General features: G+C 39.2%; 1 protein-coding gene across 4 annotated transcripts in view; it reads left to right on the top strand.

The window, feature by feature from the left end:
* F8 (coagulation factor VIII) overlaps nt 1-17,389 on the top strand; it is a 121,732-nt gene that overhangs the window by 58,124 nt on the left and 46,219 nt on the right. For all 4 annotated transcript variants that reach the window (XM_067723893.1, XM_067723892.1, XM_067723891.1 and 1 more), the window contains 2 exons: nt 6,054-9,150; nt 14,575-14,728. In XM_067723893.1, the coding sequence (XP_067579994.1) occupies nt 6,054-9,150; nt 14,575-14,728 (3,251 nt within the window). The remainder of the gene's footprint in view (nt 1-6,053; nt 9,151-14,574; nt 14,729-17,389) is intronic.

Genomic DNA, 17,389 nt, shown 5'->3' on the forward strand with positions numbered 1-17,389 from the left:
GGAGGCAGGAAGGGAGGAAGAAAGGAAAGAAAGAAAGAAAGGAAGAAAGGAAGGAAGGAAGGAAGGAAGGAACCCAGAAATCCTGGAGCTAAAGAATATAATGAACGAAATGAAAAATGCAATAGAGAGCTTCAACAACATACTTGATTAAGCAGAAGAAACAATCTGCAAACTCAAAGATAAATCTTTTGAAATTATCCAGTCAAGAGGAGAAAAAAAGGAATGAAGAAAGCCTACAGGATTTATGGAATACCATTAAATTTTTCCAGAGAAGACATACAAGTGACCAACAGGTATATGAAAATGTTCTCAATGTCGCTAATCATCAGGGAAATGCAAATCAAAACCACAGTGAGATATCAGCTCAGACCTGTCAAAATGGCTATTATCAAAAAAATCACATGATAATAAGTGTTGGCAAAGATGTGGAGAAAGGGGAATCCTTGGGACTTGCCTGGTGGTCCAGTGGTTAAGACTCCATGCTCCCAATGCAGGGGGCCTGGGTTCAATCCCTGGTCAGGGAACTAGATCCTGCATGCCACAGCTAAGATCCCACATGTTGCAACTAAAGATCCTGCATGCCGCAACTAAAGATCCCGCATGTCACAATGAAGATCCTGTGTGCCACAACTAAGACCCAGCACAGCCAAATACATAAATAAATATTTTTTTAAAAAGAAAGAAAGAAAAGGGCATCCTTGTGCATTGTTGGTGGGAATATAAATTGGTGCAGCCATTATGGAGAACAGTATGGAGGTTCCTCAAAAAATTAAAAATAGAACTACCCTATGATCCAGCAATCCCACTTCTGGTATACATACAAAGGAAATGAAATCAGGATCTTGAAGAGATATCTGCACTCCCATGTTTATTGCAACATTATTCACAACAGCCAAAACATGGAAACAACCTAAGTGTCCATTGATGAATGAATGGAAGAGTAGAAAGACCCTGAGCTCACCTGCTCTCACAGGCACACCAAATCACAACTATTTTCAGAACAACCATCAGTGGAAAAGACTGGAATGTACCAGAAAAGATCTTCTACAACTAATGTATGAAGAAGGAACAAACAAGATGGACAGGAGGGGTGGAGTCGCAATATAGGCAAGTTCCATAAACCCAGGTGGACAATCCACAAACAGGAGGGTAAGTACCATTGCAGAGGTTCTCCCCAAGGAGAGAGGGGTCTGACCCTATGTTGGGCTCCATAGCCTGTGAGTCATATACTGGGAAAATGAGCCCCCAGAGCATTTGGCTTTGAAGACCAGCAGGGCTCACGCCCGAGAGTCCCAGAGAGCTGTGGGAAGTAGAAACTGTACTCTTAAAGGGCGTACACAAACTCTCACATGCTCCGGGATCCAGGGCAGAAGCAGTAATAGGAGCCTGGGTCAGAGCTACCTGCTGATCTGGAGAGTCTCCCAGAGAGGTAGGAGGCAACTGCAGCTCACCCTGGGGACACAGACACTGGTGGCAGCCATTTGGGGAGCTGATTCTACCAGGAGGACACTGGTGCTGATAAGCACCATTGTGAAATACTCCCTCTAGCTTATAAGCCTCAGGACCCATCCCTGCCTGTAGGCAAAAGTGCTGAGACACCTCATGCCAAGCAACTAACTGGGCATGGGCACAGCCCCACCCACCAACAGACAGGCTGCCTTAAGATCCCCTGAGCCCACAGCTGCCCCTGGACATGGCCCTGTCCACCAGAGGGCACAGGATCTGCCCCACAAACCAGTGTGCAGGCACCAGACCCGGGACCCCCAGCGACCCCCAGCCAGAGACCCTGGGACCCAGCTTCACCCACCAGTGGGCAGGCACCAGCCCCAGAATCCCCTGGACTCTGGCCCTGCCCTCCAGTGAGCCTGCTCTAGCCTTGGGACCAGCTTCACCCACCAACAGGTGTCACTCTTTGTCACTATTTGCTATCACTATTTGCAGATGACATGACACTATACATAGAAAATCCTAAAGACACCACCAAAAAACTACTAGAGCTCATCAATTAATTCAGTAAAGTTGTAGGGTCCAAAAATAATATACAGAAAATCTGTTGCATTTCTATACACTAACAACAAACTATCAGAAAGAGAAATTAAGGAAACAATCCCATTTACAATCACGTAATAAAGAATAAAATACCTAGGAATAAACCTGCTTAAGGAGGCAAAAGACCTGTACTCAGAAATCTATAAGATGATGATGAAAGAAATCAAAGATGACACAAACAGATGGAAAGATATACCATGTTCTTGGATTAGAAGAATCAATATTGTCAAAATGACTATACTACCCAAGGCAATCTACAGATCCAATGCAATCCCTATCAAATTACCAATAGCATTTTTCACAGAACTAGAACAAAAAATTTTTAAATCTATATGTAAACACAAAAGATAATGAATAGCCAAAACAAAAAACAGAAATATAGATCAATGGAACACGATAGAGAGCCCAGAAATAAACCCACACACTTCTGGTCAATCTACAATGAAGGGTGCAAGAATATACAGTGGAGAAAAGACTGTCCCTTCAATAAGTAGAGCTGGGAAAACTGGACAGATACATGTAAGAGAATGATATTAGAAATTCTCTAAGACCATATACGAAAATAGACTCAAAATAAATTAAAGACCTAAATGTGAGACCAGATACGATAAAACTCCTAGAAAAAAACATAGATGAGACACTCTATGACATAAATAGTAGCAACATTTTTTTGGATCTGTCTCTTACAGGAGATAAAAGCAAAAATAAACAAATGGGACCTAATTAAACTTAAAGCTTTTGCACAGCAAAGGAAACCATCGACAAAACAAAAACAAAAAGACCACCTACTGGGACTTCCCTGGTGGTCCAGTGGTTAAGGATCCGCCTTCCAATGCAGGGGATGTGGGTTCGATCCCTGGTCAGGGAACTAAGATCCCACATGCCACGGGGCAACTAACCCCATGTGTGCTCTAGAGCCCATGCGCCACAACTAGAGAGAAGCCCGCCTGCCACAACAAAAGATCCCACATGCTGAAACTAAGACCCAATGCAGCCAAATAAATAAATATTTTTATAAAAAGACAACTTACTGAATGGGAGAAAATATTTGCAAATGATATGACCAACAAGTGGTTAATATCCAAAATATGTAAACAGCTCACACAACTCAACATCAAAAAAACAAACAACCCAATTTAAAGAATGGTCAGAAAGCCTGAATAGACATTTTTCCAAGGAAGACTTACAGATGGCTGAGAGGCACATGAAAAGGTGCTCACCATCATTAATCATCAGAGAAATGCAAATCAAAACCGCAATGAGATATCACCTCACACTTGTCAGAATGGCCATCATCAAAAAGACAACAAATAGCAAATGTTGGCAAGGAAGTGGAAAAATGAAAGGCTAACACAATATTGGTGGGAATGCAAATTGGTGCAGCCACCATGGAAAACAGTATGGAGGGTTCTCAAAGAACTAAAAATAGAACTACTGTATGACCCAGCAATTCTACTCCTGGGTATATATCCAAAAAAAAAAAAAAGAAAACTCTAATTGAAAAAAAAGATGTGTACCCCAATGTTCATAGCAGCACTATTTACAATTGCCAACCTAAGTGTCCATCAACAGATGGATATATATATATATATATATACACACACACACACATACATACATACATATATACAATGGAATATATATATATATATATGTATGTATATATATATATATACACACAATGGAATACTACTCAGTCATTGAAAAATGAAGTTTTGCCCTTTGCAGCAACATGGATGGACTTGGAGTGTATTATGCTAAGTGAAATATGTGAGACAGAGAAAGACAAATACTGTATGATATCACTTATATGTGGAATCTAAAAAATACGACAAACTAATGAAGATAACAAAAAAGCAGCGGACTCACAGATATAGAGAACAAACTAGTGGTTACCAGTGGAGAGAGGGAAGGGGGGAGGAGCACGATAGGGAAAGGGGATTAAGAGGTACAAACTACTATGTATAAAATAAATAAGCTACAAGGATATATACTATGACACAGGGAATATAGCCAATATTTTGTAATAATGATAAATGGAGGGCATTATGCTAAGTGAAATAAGCCAGACCAAGAAAAATATTGTATGGAATCACTACTATGGGAAATCTTTTTGAAAAAAAGAAAAAGTAGAACTCACAGAAACAGATAGTAGAATGGTGATTATATCATGTTTTGTAATCTTTTTTCCCCTCACTTAATAATGTATTTGATGTTTTTCTATATCACTAAATATAGATGAACATCATCATTTTAAAAAATTGGTTAATATTCCATGCTAGGGATATTGCACATGCTAGGGACATTGCACTATCATTAAAGAGCTCTTGCCTAATGAAGCCTGAGGTGTGCTCCTACCCACTTGTGATCAGCTGGGCTCTGTCTCTCTCTCGGTTACTTTGATAGGAACTAGCTCCAGGATTGAACATCAGCCTAAAAAATTAATTAGTTCATTGAAAGCCCCAGTTATATCACTGACGTTGGAGGCAGGTCCGTATAGTTGTAGTGCTGATCAAATCTCAAACTTGGCCAGGCGTCTTATGCCTGTTTCGGAAGTTGGAGTGGGAGATTGGCAGCTGAGGTGTGTCCAAGGGAAATATAAGTTAATTTTCTTTGCATCTGTGGTTATATCTCCTTCCTTATTTCAAATTTTATATGTGTGGAATTTCTTATTTTTATTTGGTTATTTATTTTATTGAGTTTTAATCAGAATCAACTCTTCTTTAAGCTCTTGGATTGAAATTTATTAATTAATTACTATAATGTTTTAATTTATTTTTATTCACACATGTAATACAAAAATATGTTCTCCTTACAAAAATTCAACCAGTACAGATATAACTAAAGTTCCTCTTGATCACTATTCCCAATCCCAGGCCCTTCTCAGAGTATGGTGGATGTCATTCTAGACCTGTTTATGGAGTTTCATTTCCCCTTTTCTCAACCAATTACTGTCTTCCTCAGGAAAAGGAAGTATTAGATTTATCTAAGTTATAACAGTGGAATTTTTAAAGTGAAAAACCTTATTTAAATTACTCATTTCAGCTCCAGTTCTGGTCTACTCTGAACCAATATGGTTTTATACCATCAAAAATATGCTTTAAATATCATGAAATTGGGTTTTTGTATCCCATGTCTTCGTATTTTTTAATATACTCCTTTATTTTGGTAGAAGACATTCTCTAATCACTTCCTGAGAATGGCTGAATTAGAGGTAGATATTCTGAATCCTTGTATATTAGAAAATCTCTTTATTCTCATTTCCCATTCGAGTGATTATCTGGCTGCACATAGATTGCAGTGTGCATTAATTCCAGAATGTTTGACCACAGGAACCTTTTCCATGGGCATCCCATTGTCTCATAGGGCTCTGTGGAAATATACTTTGAGAAAAGTTTTCTCTTTGAGGAAAAGCTGTATTCAGTTAAGATTTTGCTTGCAAATATTGTGACTTGATGAGACTGTTCAGGTACCTGATGGATAGCTTAGTAAAGGTGTATTTGTTTTCATTTATGTTTATGCATATACTTTACCACCATGAAATTCTTTTACTCAGATAATCCTGTTCATAGTAGAAATTAATATTGCTAGAACTGTGGTGGGATTTTATGTTATTTGTATCCTAAACCTAAGTCCTGCTCCCTTGTCACCAAAGAGTTCTGTGTGACTAGTAAGACTCTCCACTATTGTGTATAATTACATTTCTCCATTTTTATCCATATATATATATATATATATATATATATATATATATTCATTTTAAATCGCAGCCCTTTCTTGTGGTCACAAACAGATATACCACAACAGCAGCAATGCAAAACCACTTTTACTACCATTGTTGTACTACTGTTCCATGTGTCAGGGACTTAACCTAACAACCTGCTATATAATGGTACTGAGTAGTATTTTTTCATTTATCTGGGAATAGAAGAGAACCTCTAACACAGATCTTGCTTGGGACCTGGGTTATGAGTAACCAGAGTCTTATTCTTCCTCATCTCCAGGTCTGTGGGTTCTGGGGTGCCACAACTCAGACTTTCGGAACAGAGGCATGACAGCCTTACTGAAGGTTTATAGTTGTGACAGGAACACTGGTGATTATTATGAGGACACATATGAAGATATTCCAACCTTCTTGCTGAATGAAAACAATGTCATTGAACCCAGAAGCTTCTCCCAGAATTCAAGGCACCCTAGCACTAGGCAAATGCAATTCAAAGCCACCACAACTCCAGAAAATGATGTAGAGAAGATTGACCCTCAGTCTGGAGAGAGAATGCAGCTGCTTAAAGAACAAAGTGTCTCCTCTAGTGATTTGCTGGTGCTCTTGGGACAGAATCCTACTCCACATGGATTATCCTTATCTGATCTCCAAGAAGCCAGAAATAAGGCTAATGATCATTTACCTAGAGCAATAGAAAGAAACAAGCGCCCGTCTGAAGTGGCACATCTCACACCAGAGCTCCATCACAGTGGGAAAAGAGTATCTACGCCTGAGCCAGAGCTGCCGTTAAGATTGAATGAGAATTTGGGGACAACTATAACAACAGTAGAGTTGAAGAAACTTGATTTTAAAATTTCTAGTTCATCGAACAACCTAATGACTCCACCAACAATTCCATCAGACAAGTTGTCAGCAGGTACTGAAAAGACAGGTTCCTTAGGACCCCCAAATATGCCAGTTAATTTTAGTAGTCAATTAGGTGCCAATGTATTTGGCAAAAATTCATCTCACTTTACTGGGTCTGGTGTACCTTTGGGCTTGAGTAAAGAAGATAATGATTCCAAGTCATTAGAAGCAGTTTTAACAAATAGTCAAGAAAGTTCACTGGGAGAAAATGTATTATCAGTGGAGAGTGATAGGTTATTTAAAGAGGAAAGAGTTCGTGGACCTGCTTCATTGACCAAAGATGATGCTTTATTTCAAGTTAATATATCTTTAGTAAAGACAAACAAGGCACCAGTTAACTCAACAACTAATACAAAGACTCACATTGATGACCCAGCATTATTAATTGATAATAGTACATCAGTCTTGCAAGATATTATGTTAGAAAGTAATACTGAGTTTCAAGAAGTAACTTCCTTAATTCATGATGAAATGTTTATGGACAAAAATACTACAGCTTTGGGACTAAATCACGTGTCAAATAAAACTAATTCGTCAAAAAATATGGAAATGATCCACCAAAACAAAGAAGGCTCTGTGCCACTAGATGCAGAATATCCAGATACATCGTTCTTCAAGACTCTGTTCTTGCCAGATTCAACAAATTGGATAAAAAGGACCCATGGCAAGAACTCCTTAAGTTCTGGGCAAAGGCCCAATCCAAAGCAATTAACATCTTCGGGATCAGAAAAATCTGTGAAAGATCAGAATTTCTTGTCAGAGAAGAATAAGGTGGTAGTAGGAGAGGATGAATTTAGCAAGGACACAGGTCTTAAAGCGATGATTTTTCCAAATAGCAAGAACGTATTTCTTACTAACTTGGCTAATGTCCAAGAAAATGATACACAGAATCAGGAAAAAAAGTCTCAGGAAGAGATAGAAAGGAAAGAAAAATTAATCCAAGAGAATGTAGTTTTGCCTCAGGTGTATACAGTGACTGGAACTAAGAATTTTCTGAAGAACCTTTTTTCACTAAGCACTAAGCAAAATGTAGAAGGTTTAGATGAGGAGACATATTCTCCAGTACTTCAAGACACCAGGTCATTGAATGGCTCAGCAAAAAGAGCAGGGATTCACATGGCCCATTTCTCAAAAAGAAGGGAGGAAGCAAACTTGGAAGACTTGGGAAATCAAACAAAGAAAACGCTAGATAAATATCCAAGCACCACAAAGATGTCTCCTATTCCAAGTCAGCAGAAGGCTATACCTCAACGTGATAAGCGGGATTTGAAACAATTCAGACTCCCACTGGAAGAAATAAAGCTCGAAAGGGGGGTAACTTTGAATGACACCTCAACTCAGTGGTCCAAAAACATGAAATATTTGACCCAGGGCACCGTCACACAGATAGAGTACAACAGGAAGGAGAAAAGGGCCATTATTCAGTCATTCTTATCAGGTTGTTCTATGAGGAGTCATGACATTCAAACAAATGGCTCTGCATTACCCATTGCACAGGTATCAGTATTCCCATCAATTAGACCTACAGATGTGACCAAGATTCCATCCCAAGACAACTCTTCTCATCCTCCAGCATCCGCCTGTAGTTATAGCTTTGTGGAAAGGAGTTCTGGGGTCCAAGAAAGCAGTCATTTCTTACAAGGAGCCAAGAGAAATAACCTTTCTTTAGCCTTCCTAACCTTGGAAGTAATTGGAGGTCAAAGAAATATCAGCGCCCTAGGGAAACGGGCCACAAACTTACTCATGTACAAGAAACTTGAGAACACTGTTCTCTTGAAACCAGGATTGCCTGAAGCATCTGGCAAAGTTGTTCATCAGGAAGACTTTTTCCATACAAAAACTAGCAATGGTTCTCCTGCCCACCTGGATCTCAGGGAAGAGATATTCCTTCAGAAAACACAGGGACTTGTTAAACTGAATAAAGTAAATAGACCTGGAAAAGTGCCCTTTCTGAAATGGGCAACAGAAAGCTCTGAAAATACTCCCCCCAAGCTGCTGGGTCCCCTTGCTTGGGATAACCAATATGCTACCCTGATACCAAGAGAAGAGAAATCCCTAGAGAAGTCACAAAAACACAGAGCTTTTAAGACAAAAGACATCATTTTGCCCCTGGACCCTTGTGAAAACAATCATTCAATAGCAGCAATAAATGAAGTACAAGATAAGACCCAAAGAGAAGCCACCTGGGTAAAGCAAGGAGGGACTGGAAGGTTGTGGTCTCAAAATCCAACAGTCTTGAAACGCCATCAAAGGGAAATAACCCTTACTACTTTTCAGCCAGAGGAAGACAAAATTGACTATGATGATACTTTCTCACTTGATACGAAGAGAGAAGATTTTGACATTTATGATGAGGGTGAAAATCAGGACCCCCGCAGCTTTCAAAAGAGAACGCGACACTATTTTATTGCTGCAGTGGAGCGGCTCTGGGATTATGGGATGAATAGATCCCCCCATGCACTAAGAAACAGGTATGGGTACATTGATTATTCCTTTGTCCTACTGTTGTGACCTTTGATTTTACCAGGTGCTGAAACAATAGGAAAGGCACAACCAGCAGTGAGACTCCAAAGATTGAGGAAACTGAGAACCAGATGGCAAAGTCTAGATGAAGCTGAGGAGCAAATGGGAGATTAGATGATGACACTAACAATGAGAGTTACGGGATGGTAAACCCAGATGGCATGAAACTCACTCTGGTGGGATGGTGAAGAAGAGGGGTCTACAAAAGGGTAGGGGGTCAGAAACAGCCATGGGGAGCAGGAAGAAAGTCAGCCTCACCTATCAGCCCTATGAGCTGCAGGGTAAGGTTTAGTCTCCTGAGAGAGCCCTGATAGAGGCAGGAGGAAGCAGTGAAGTGTGTGGTAAAGAGATTGAGGATGCAGGGAAAGTTGTTTTCCAAAGTACTGGGGATCCAGAGGGCAAAGTGGGAGGATTTGATTGTTAGGGGAGCAGAGGGAGGTTGGGCAGGGGAGAGAAAGCACAGAGACATTTGGAAGATAAACATAAGGAGAGTCAATCAGTCAACCAATATTTATTGAGCACCTATTATATGCCAGACACTTGCATAGACACTGGAGTGCAGCAAAGTAGGAGCCTACATTCTACCTGGGAGAGCAAGGGACAATAAATTAGTAGAAAACTAAATAGGGGAATCTTGGTGCCGTTCAAAAGGTAGACTTGAATAATATGGTAGAGTGACGGGGGTGTTACTTTAGCTGTAACGGTCAGAGAAATTCTCTTTGTGGAGTTGAGACCTAAATGATGATAAGAGGTCAGCTAACAGAGGTCTGAGAGAAGACATTTCCGGCAGAGGGAACAGGAAATGCAAAGGCCCTGAGAATGAAACAAGTTTAGCATGTTTGAGGAACAAAAAAGGACCAACATGAATGTAGTACAGTAAGGAAGTGTGTGCAGGGGTAAGGAGATGAGGTGGCAGAGATGAGCAGTGGTCAGATAATATAGGACCTAGAGGAAGGGTAGATGCTATCCCTCTTCATTAGTCATTGTCACTTCCCAGCCTTGCTTTCTACCTCAAATGAGCCCTTATTGCTGCACAGCAACCGTAGAATATTTCCTGCTCTCCTGGACCTCTATCTTACATTTTCTGCTTTTTCCCTAAGTCTCCAACACGTTTTGCCCATTCTCCAACACCCCTTCTCACTCCTAGCTGATGCTTTGCACTGAACTCCACAGACTTCCAACACCACATTTACTGACATCTGTACCAATATACTGTCCAGTTTTGCACTTGATCCCATCCTTTCTCCCTTCATAAAAAATGTTGCTTCAGCAAGTCCCTTGTTCTCTCTTACATCATCAGTTTCTCACCCTCCACCAGATTAGTCTCACCAGCATTGATCAAGCTATTGATTAGAACAGGGTAGTGGTGGTAAAAATCAAAAGGAATGTAAGGATGTTGATTATAATTTAAAGATAAGCAGAGAGGGCTTGCTGTTAGATTGAGTATGGAGAGGAATGGTGAGAGAAGACTCAAAGAAGATTTTCAGGTTTTGTCCTGAGCAACTAGGTGGATGATAGTGACATTTAATGAGATGTGGAAGGCTTGAAGCAGAACAGATTTATTTGAGGAAACACTCAAGGGTCTGTTTTGTACATATTTAATTTGAGATGCCTATTAGAGATCCAAGTTGTGTTTTTTAAAAATTTCTTTTAATTTTTTTGGCTGCATTGGGTCTTAGTTGCGGCACGAGGGATCTTCATTGAGGCATGCAGGATCTTTTCATTGCAGCGCATGAGCTCTTCGTTGTGGCGTGCGGGCTTCTCTCTAGTTGTGGCATGCTGGCTCCAGGGCACGTGGGCTCTGTAGTTTGTGGCACATGGGGTCTCTAGTTGAGGCTTGCGAGCTCAGTAGTTGTGGCACATGGGCTTAGTTGCCCCGTGGCATGTGGGATCTTAGTTCCCCGACCAGGGATCGAACCCACGTCCCCTGCATTGGAAGGTGGATTCTTTACCACTGGACCACCAGGGAAGTCCCCAAGTTGAGATGTTGAGTAGGCAGTTAGATATATGAGTCTGGAATCCAAGGAAGAGGTCTGTGCTAAAGATATAAATTTAGGAGTTATGAGCTTATTAATAGCATTCAAATAAGACTTGATGGGATGATAAGGGAGTAAAAGTAGATGTAAACCGTGCCCACTTTATGCTAGGTCCCCAAAGGGCTACATCCTCAAAGTAATGGTAAACCAGTTAACTTGCACTTCATTGACTTACAGCCCAGTTTTCTGTCATCTGTGTTGTCCATGAAATCTCTATTCTTGATCAAAATTTAAGCATGTCTTGGATTGGCAGTGCCTGCAGACATCTGGCTGAAGAATACATAAAACCTCTCTAGTATAAGAAACCAACATTCTAGGCCTCAAGTTATTTTCACAAATATTCCAGATACAACTTCTAGCACACAAAGATACTGGGTATGAAATAAAACAAGAAAAATAAGCAAGAAACCACAACTAAGGAGTCCACATGCCGCAACTAAGGAGCCAGCGAACTGCAACTAAGACCCAGTGCAACCAAATAAATAAATAAATATTTTTTAAAAATCTGAGTACTCAGTTAAGTAGAAAGGAAACTTTAAAGCAAGAGGTTTGTAGAGATAAGGAGGAAATGTTATAATAATAAAACAGTCAATTCAATAGGCAGCCATACATTCCTAAATTACTATGAACCTAATAATATAGTTTTAAAATACATAAAGCAAAACTTGACAGACTTAAATAGAGAAATAGATAAATTCTCAATCATTATCATCACTTCTATTCAATACTGTACTGAACCCTCAAGCAGTAAACACATATAAAAGGTATAAAGGTTGAAAAGAAAGAAATAAAACTGTCCTTGAGTACGGATGATATGATTTTATACATATAAAAAATGTTTACAAATAAGTGATTAGAATTAACTAGGAAGGTTAGCAGGTTTGTAGAATTGAAAATCAATATACAAAATCTATTGTATATCGATATAGTAGCAGCAGACAGATAGAAAATGAAATTAAAAGAACATGTCATTTACAATGGAATGAAATAGTAACAAGTACGTAGAAATAAGTATGACAAAAATTTTTCAAGACCTCTATGGAAAAACCTATGGAAATTTATTGGGAAACTTTAAAGAAGAGCTAAGTAGATGCCAAGATATACCATGTACATGTACTGGAAAATGCGATATTATGAAAATGTAAACTATCCCCAAACCGATCTATAGATTCGGCACAACCTATGTGAAAATCTCAACAAGTATTTTCTCTTGCAGAACTCAACAAGCCTGATTTTAAAGTTACTAAGAAAATGCAAAGCACCAAGAATAGCCAAGACCCTCTTGAGGAAAAGGAACAAGATAGGAGGAATTGCTGTATAACACATTGAGACTTATTTTAAAGCTATAGTAATGTGATAATTGGCTTAGGAGTAAACAAATAGGTCAGTGAAAGAGAACAGAAAATCCAAAACTAGACTCACACATTTATAGGCATTTGATTTATGGAAAAGGTGTCACAGAAGAGCAGTTTTCAATAAATGTGCTGAAATTTTTTGATATCCATATGGAAATACATTAAACTGGATCCCTAACTCGCACTATACACAAAAATCCACTAACAGTGGGTTACAAGTCTAAACATAAATATAAAACCTTAAATCTCTTAGAAAGAAAAAAAGTAAAAGAATATCTTAATAACTTCAGGGTAGGAAAAGAAAGAGAATTGATATCAAGATACAAAAAGCACTAACCATGAAGAATTTTTAAATAAATTTCACTACATTAAAATTATGACTTTATGCTCATCCAAAGATAACAAAAAGAGAATGAAAAAATAGCCACAGAAGGGAAGATGTTTGCAGCACAAAAGGCCAACGAAGACTCATATCAAGAATGTATAGAGTACTCCTTTGAATCAATAAGAAAAAAAGGCTGATTATCCAATAGAAAAATTGGTACAAAAAAGAAGGAAACAAACTTGGATAGGCAATTCCACAAGAGGAAATCCAAATGGCTACTACCCATAAGAAATTAACCTCATTATTAATCAGGGAAATGCAAAATAAAACCACAGAGACACTGCTGTGCAACCACTAGAATGGCCAAAAATGTAAAAACACAGTCAATGTCAAGTGTTTGTGAAGATTTGGAGCAAATGGAACTCTCATACATTGCTGATGAAAATGGAAAATGGTGCAGTTCCACTCCTAGATGTGCCCAGCAGAAATTCATAGGAAGGTTCATAGCAGGACTATGTATAAGCACCAAAAATTACTCAAATGCACATGATTGCATTATATTCACACAATGGAATGCTATACAGCAATAGGAATGAACAAACTATAGCTACACACAACAACATAGACGAATCACAACCATAATGCTGAGTAAAAAATATCACAAACAAAAGAACGTATGCAGTATGGTTCCATTTGCATACTTCAAAAATAGGCAAAGCTAAGCTATATTCTTTAGGTATGTATACATAAGTGGTACGGTTATGAACAAAATCAAATAAATAATTATAAACATCAGAATGGGGGTTACACTTAGTGGGAAGGGAGAGGATGTGATTGAAAAGGCAGATAACAGTGAGTCTTCTGGGCTGCTGGCAAAGTTCTTGATCTTAGTGGTGGTTGCATTTTTTGTATCAAAAGCATTTATGTTTTATGCACTTTATTGTATAGTTTTAGTTCACAGTTTTTACAGAATTTTTAAAAAGCAAAGAAAAGTGGTCCAAGGACTGAACACTGAGGCTCTCATATTTAGAGTATGTTTATAAACCCTACATCCATTCAATGTTCAACAAATCTTTTTTGAGCACCTACTATGTGGCAGGCACTTGTTCCAGCTGCTGGGAGTACAACAGTGGACAAAACAGACAAATCCCGCTGCTTTCATGGATCTTATATACTAGAGAAGCCTGGAGAGAGTATGTCAAGGAGGATGGAGTGGTTAACTATGCAAAATGTTGCTTAGATGTTGAGTAAGATGAGGACATAAAATTGACTATTGGCTTTGATAAGCCACTTCCATGATTTTGTTACCATCTAAATATAGATAATCTTCATGCAGACCTCTTTTGTGAACTCCCAGTCTCCATGTATTTCCCAATATAATTCCCATAGATACCCCATGTGTCCAAAACTGTATACAGCAACCTACCCTTCTAGGGTTCTCCATCTCAGTGAACTGCATCACCATCCATCCATTTGCCCAAATCAGAAACCGGGAGGTTATCTCTAATCCCTCTTTCTCCCTCCCTTCTCCATTACATTTCCAATTCATCATCAATTCTACCAAATGTATCTCAAATACAGGGAACACAACAATGTGAGGCATTTCTACCCACCTGGTCCATGAGGATATTGCTTTTCCTCTGCTTTTTTCTCCAGAGCTGAGAATGGAGGTGTCCCTCAGTTCAAAAAGGTGGTATTTGAGGAATATGCTGATGGCTCCTTTACTCAGCCCTTATACCGCGGAGAACTAAATGAACATTTGGGACTCTTGGGACCATATATAAGAGCAGAAGTCGAAGACAACATCATGGTAAGTTGAGGACAATGAAATTACAAGAAAATTAATCCCGTGTGTGTATTTTAGATTTCTGATTCTAAAAATAATGGCCATAAAAAAGAATGAAATAATGCCATTTGTAGCAACATGGATGGATCTAGACATTGTCATACTGAGTGAAGTCAGACAGAGAAAGAGAAATATCATAAGATATCGCTTATATATGAAATCTTTAAAAAGGGTACAAATGAATTTATTTACAAAACAAATAGAGTCACAGTTGTAGAAAACAAAACTTATGGTTACCAAGGGGGAAGGGGGGAGGGAGGGATACATTGGGAGATCAGGACTGACATATACACACTACTATATATAAAATAGATAACTAGTAAGAACCTGCTGTATAGCACAGGGAACTCCACTCAATACTCTGTAATGACCTATATGGGAAAAGAATCTAAAAAAGAGTGGATAGGGCTTCCCTGGTGGCGCAGTGGTTGAGAGTCCACCTGCTGATGCAGGGCACATGGGTTCGTGCCCCGGTCCCGGAAGATCCCACATGCCGTGGAGCGTCTGGGCTCGTGAGCCATGGCCGCTGAGCCTGCGCATCAGGAGCCTGTACTCTGCAACGGGAGAGGCCACAACAGTGAGAGGCCCGCGTACTGCAAAAAAAAAAAAAAAAGAGTGGATACATGTATATGTATAACTGATTCACTATGCTGTACACTTGAAACGAACACAACATTGTAAATCAACTATACTCCAATAATTTTTTTAAATAAAAATAATGTATTCTCACTTTTGAAAAAGTTTAAAGTATAGAAAATAAGGAAGTTGAAAAATAATACCATAATTATCATTTTGCTGTATGTTCTTATGTTTTTCCTATGTATTCTCTTTATGTATTCAAAATTACACAATGGATCATCCTTCTTTTCTAAATAAATATGTCATAAACATTTCTTATGTCATTAAAAACACTTCCTACACACACACACACACACACACACACATATATATATATATATATATTTTTTTTTGGCGGTACTCGGGCCTCTCACTGTTATGGCCTCTCCCGATGCAGAGTACAGGCTCCAGACGCGCCGGCTCAGCGGCCTTGGCTCACGGGCCCAGCCGCTCCGCGGCATGTGGGATCTTCCCGAACCGGGGCACGAACCCGTGTCCCCTGCATCGGCAGGCGGACTTTCAACCACTGCGCCACCAGGGAAGCCCCCTACATATATTTTTTTTAACATCTTTACTGGAGTATAATTGCTTTACAATGGTGTGTTAGTTTCTGCTTTACAACAAAATGAATCAGTTATATATATACATATGTTCCCATATCTCTTCCCTCTTGCGTCGCCCTCCCTCCCACCCTCCCTATCCCACCCCTCCAGGCGGTCACAAAGCACCCAGCTGATCTCCCTGTGCTATGCGGCTGCTTCCCACTAGCTATCTACCTTACGTTTGGTAGTGTATATATGTCCATGCCTCTCTCTCGCTTTATCACAGCTTACCCTTCCCCCTCCCCATATCCTCAAGTCCATTCTTTAGTAGGTCTGTGTCTTCATTCCTGTCTTACTCCTAGGTTCTTCATGACATTTTTTTCCTTAAATTCCATATATATGTGTTAGCATACGGTATTTGTCTCTCTCTTTCTGACTTACTTCACTCTGTATGACAGACTCTAGGTCTATCCACCTCATTGCAAATAGCTCAATTTCGTTTCTTTATGGCTGACTAATATTCCATTGTATATATGTGCCACATCTTCTTTATCCATTCATCCGATGATGGACACTTAGGTTGTTTCCATCTCCGGGCTATTGTAAATAGAGCTGCAATGAACATTTTGGTACATGACTCTTTTTGAATTATGGTTTTCTCAGGGTATATGCCCAGTAGTGGGATTGCTGGGTCATATGGTAGTTCTATTTGTAGTTTTTTAAGGGACCTCCATACTGTTCTCCATAGTGGCTGTACCAATTCACATTCCCACCAACAGTGCAAGAGGGTTCTCTTTTCTCCACACCCTCTCCAGCATTTATTGTTTCTAGATTTTTTGATGATGGCCATTCTGACTGGTGTGAGATGATATCTCATTGTAGTTTTGATTTGCATTTCTCTAATGATTAGTGATGTTGAGCATTCTTTCATGTGTTTGTTGGCAGTCTGTATATCTTCTTTGGAGAAATGTCTATTTAGGTCTTCTGCCCATTTTTGGATTGGGTTGTTTGTTTTTTTGTTATGAAGCTGCATGAGCTGCTTATAAATTTTGGAGATTAATCCTTTGTCAGTTGCTTCATTTGCAAATATTTTCTCCCATTCTGAGGGTTGTCTTTTAGTCTTGTTTATGGTTTCCTTTGCTGTGCAAAAGCTTTGAAGTTTCATTAGGTCCCATTTGTTTATTTTTGTTTTTATTTCCATTTCTCTAGAAGGTCGGTCAAAAAGGATCTTGCTGTGATTTATGTCACAGAGTGTTCTGCCTATGTTTTCCTCTAAGAGTTTGATAGTTTCTGGCCTTACATTTAGGTCTTTAATCCATTTTGAGCTTATTTTTGTGTATGGTGTTAGGGAGTGAGCTAATCTCATACTTTTACATGTAGCTGTCCAGTTTTCCCAGCACCACTTATTGAAGAGGCTGTCCTTTCCCCACTGTATATTCCTGCCTCCTTTATCAAAGATAGGGTG

This window comes from Pseudorca crassidens, chromosome X (genome assembly GCF_039906515.1).
Source record: "Pseudorca crassidens isolate mPseCra1 chromosome X, mPseCra1.hap1, whole genome shotgun sequence".
In the NCBI taxonomy this organism is placed as follows: Eukaryota; Metazoa; Chordata; class Mammalia; order Artiodactyla; family Delphinidae; genus Pseudorca; species Pseudorca crassidens.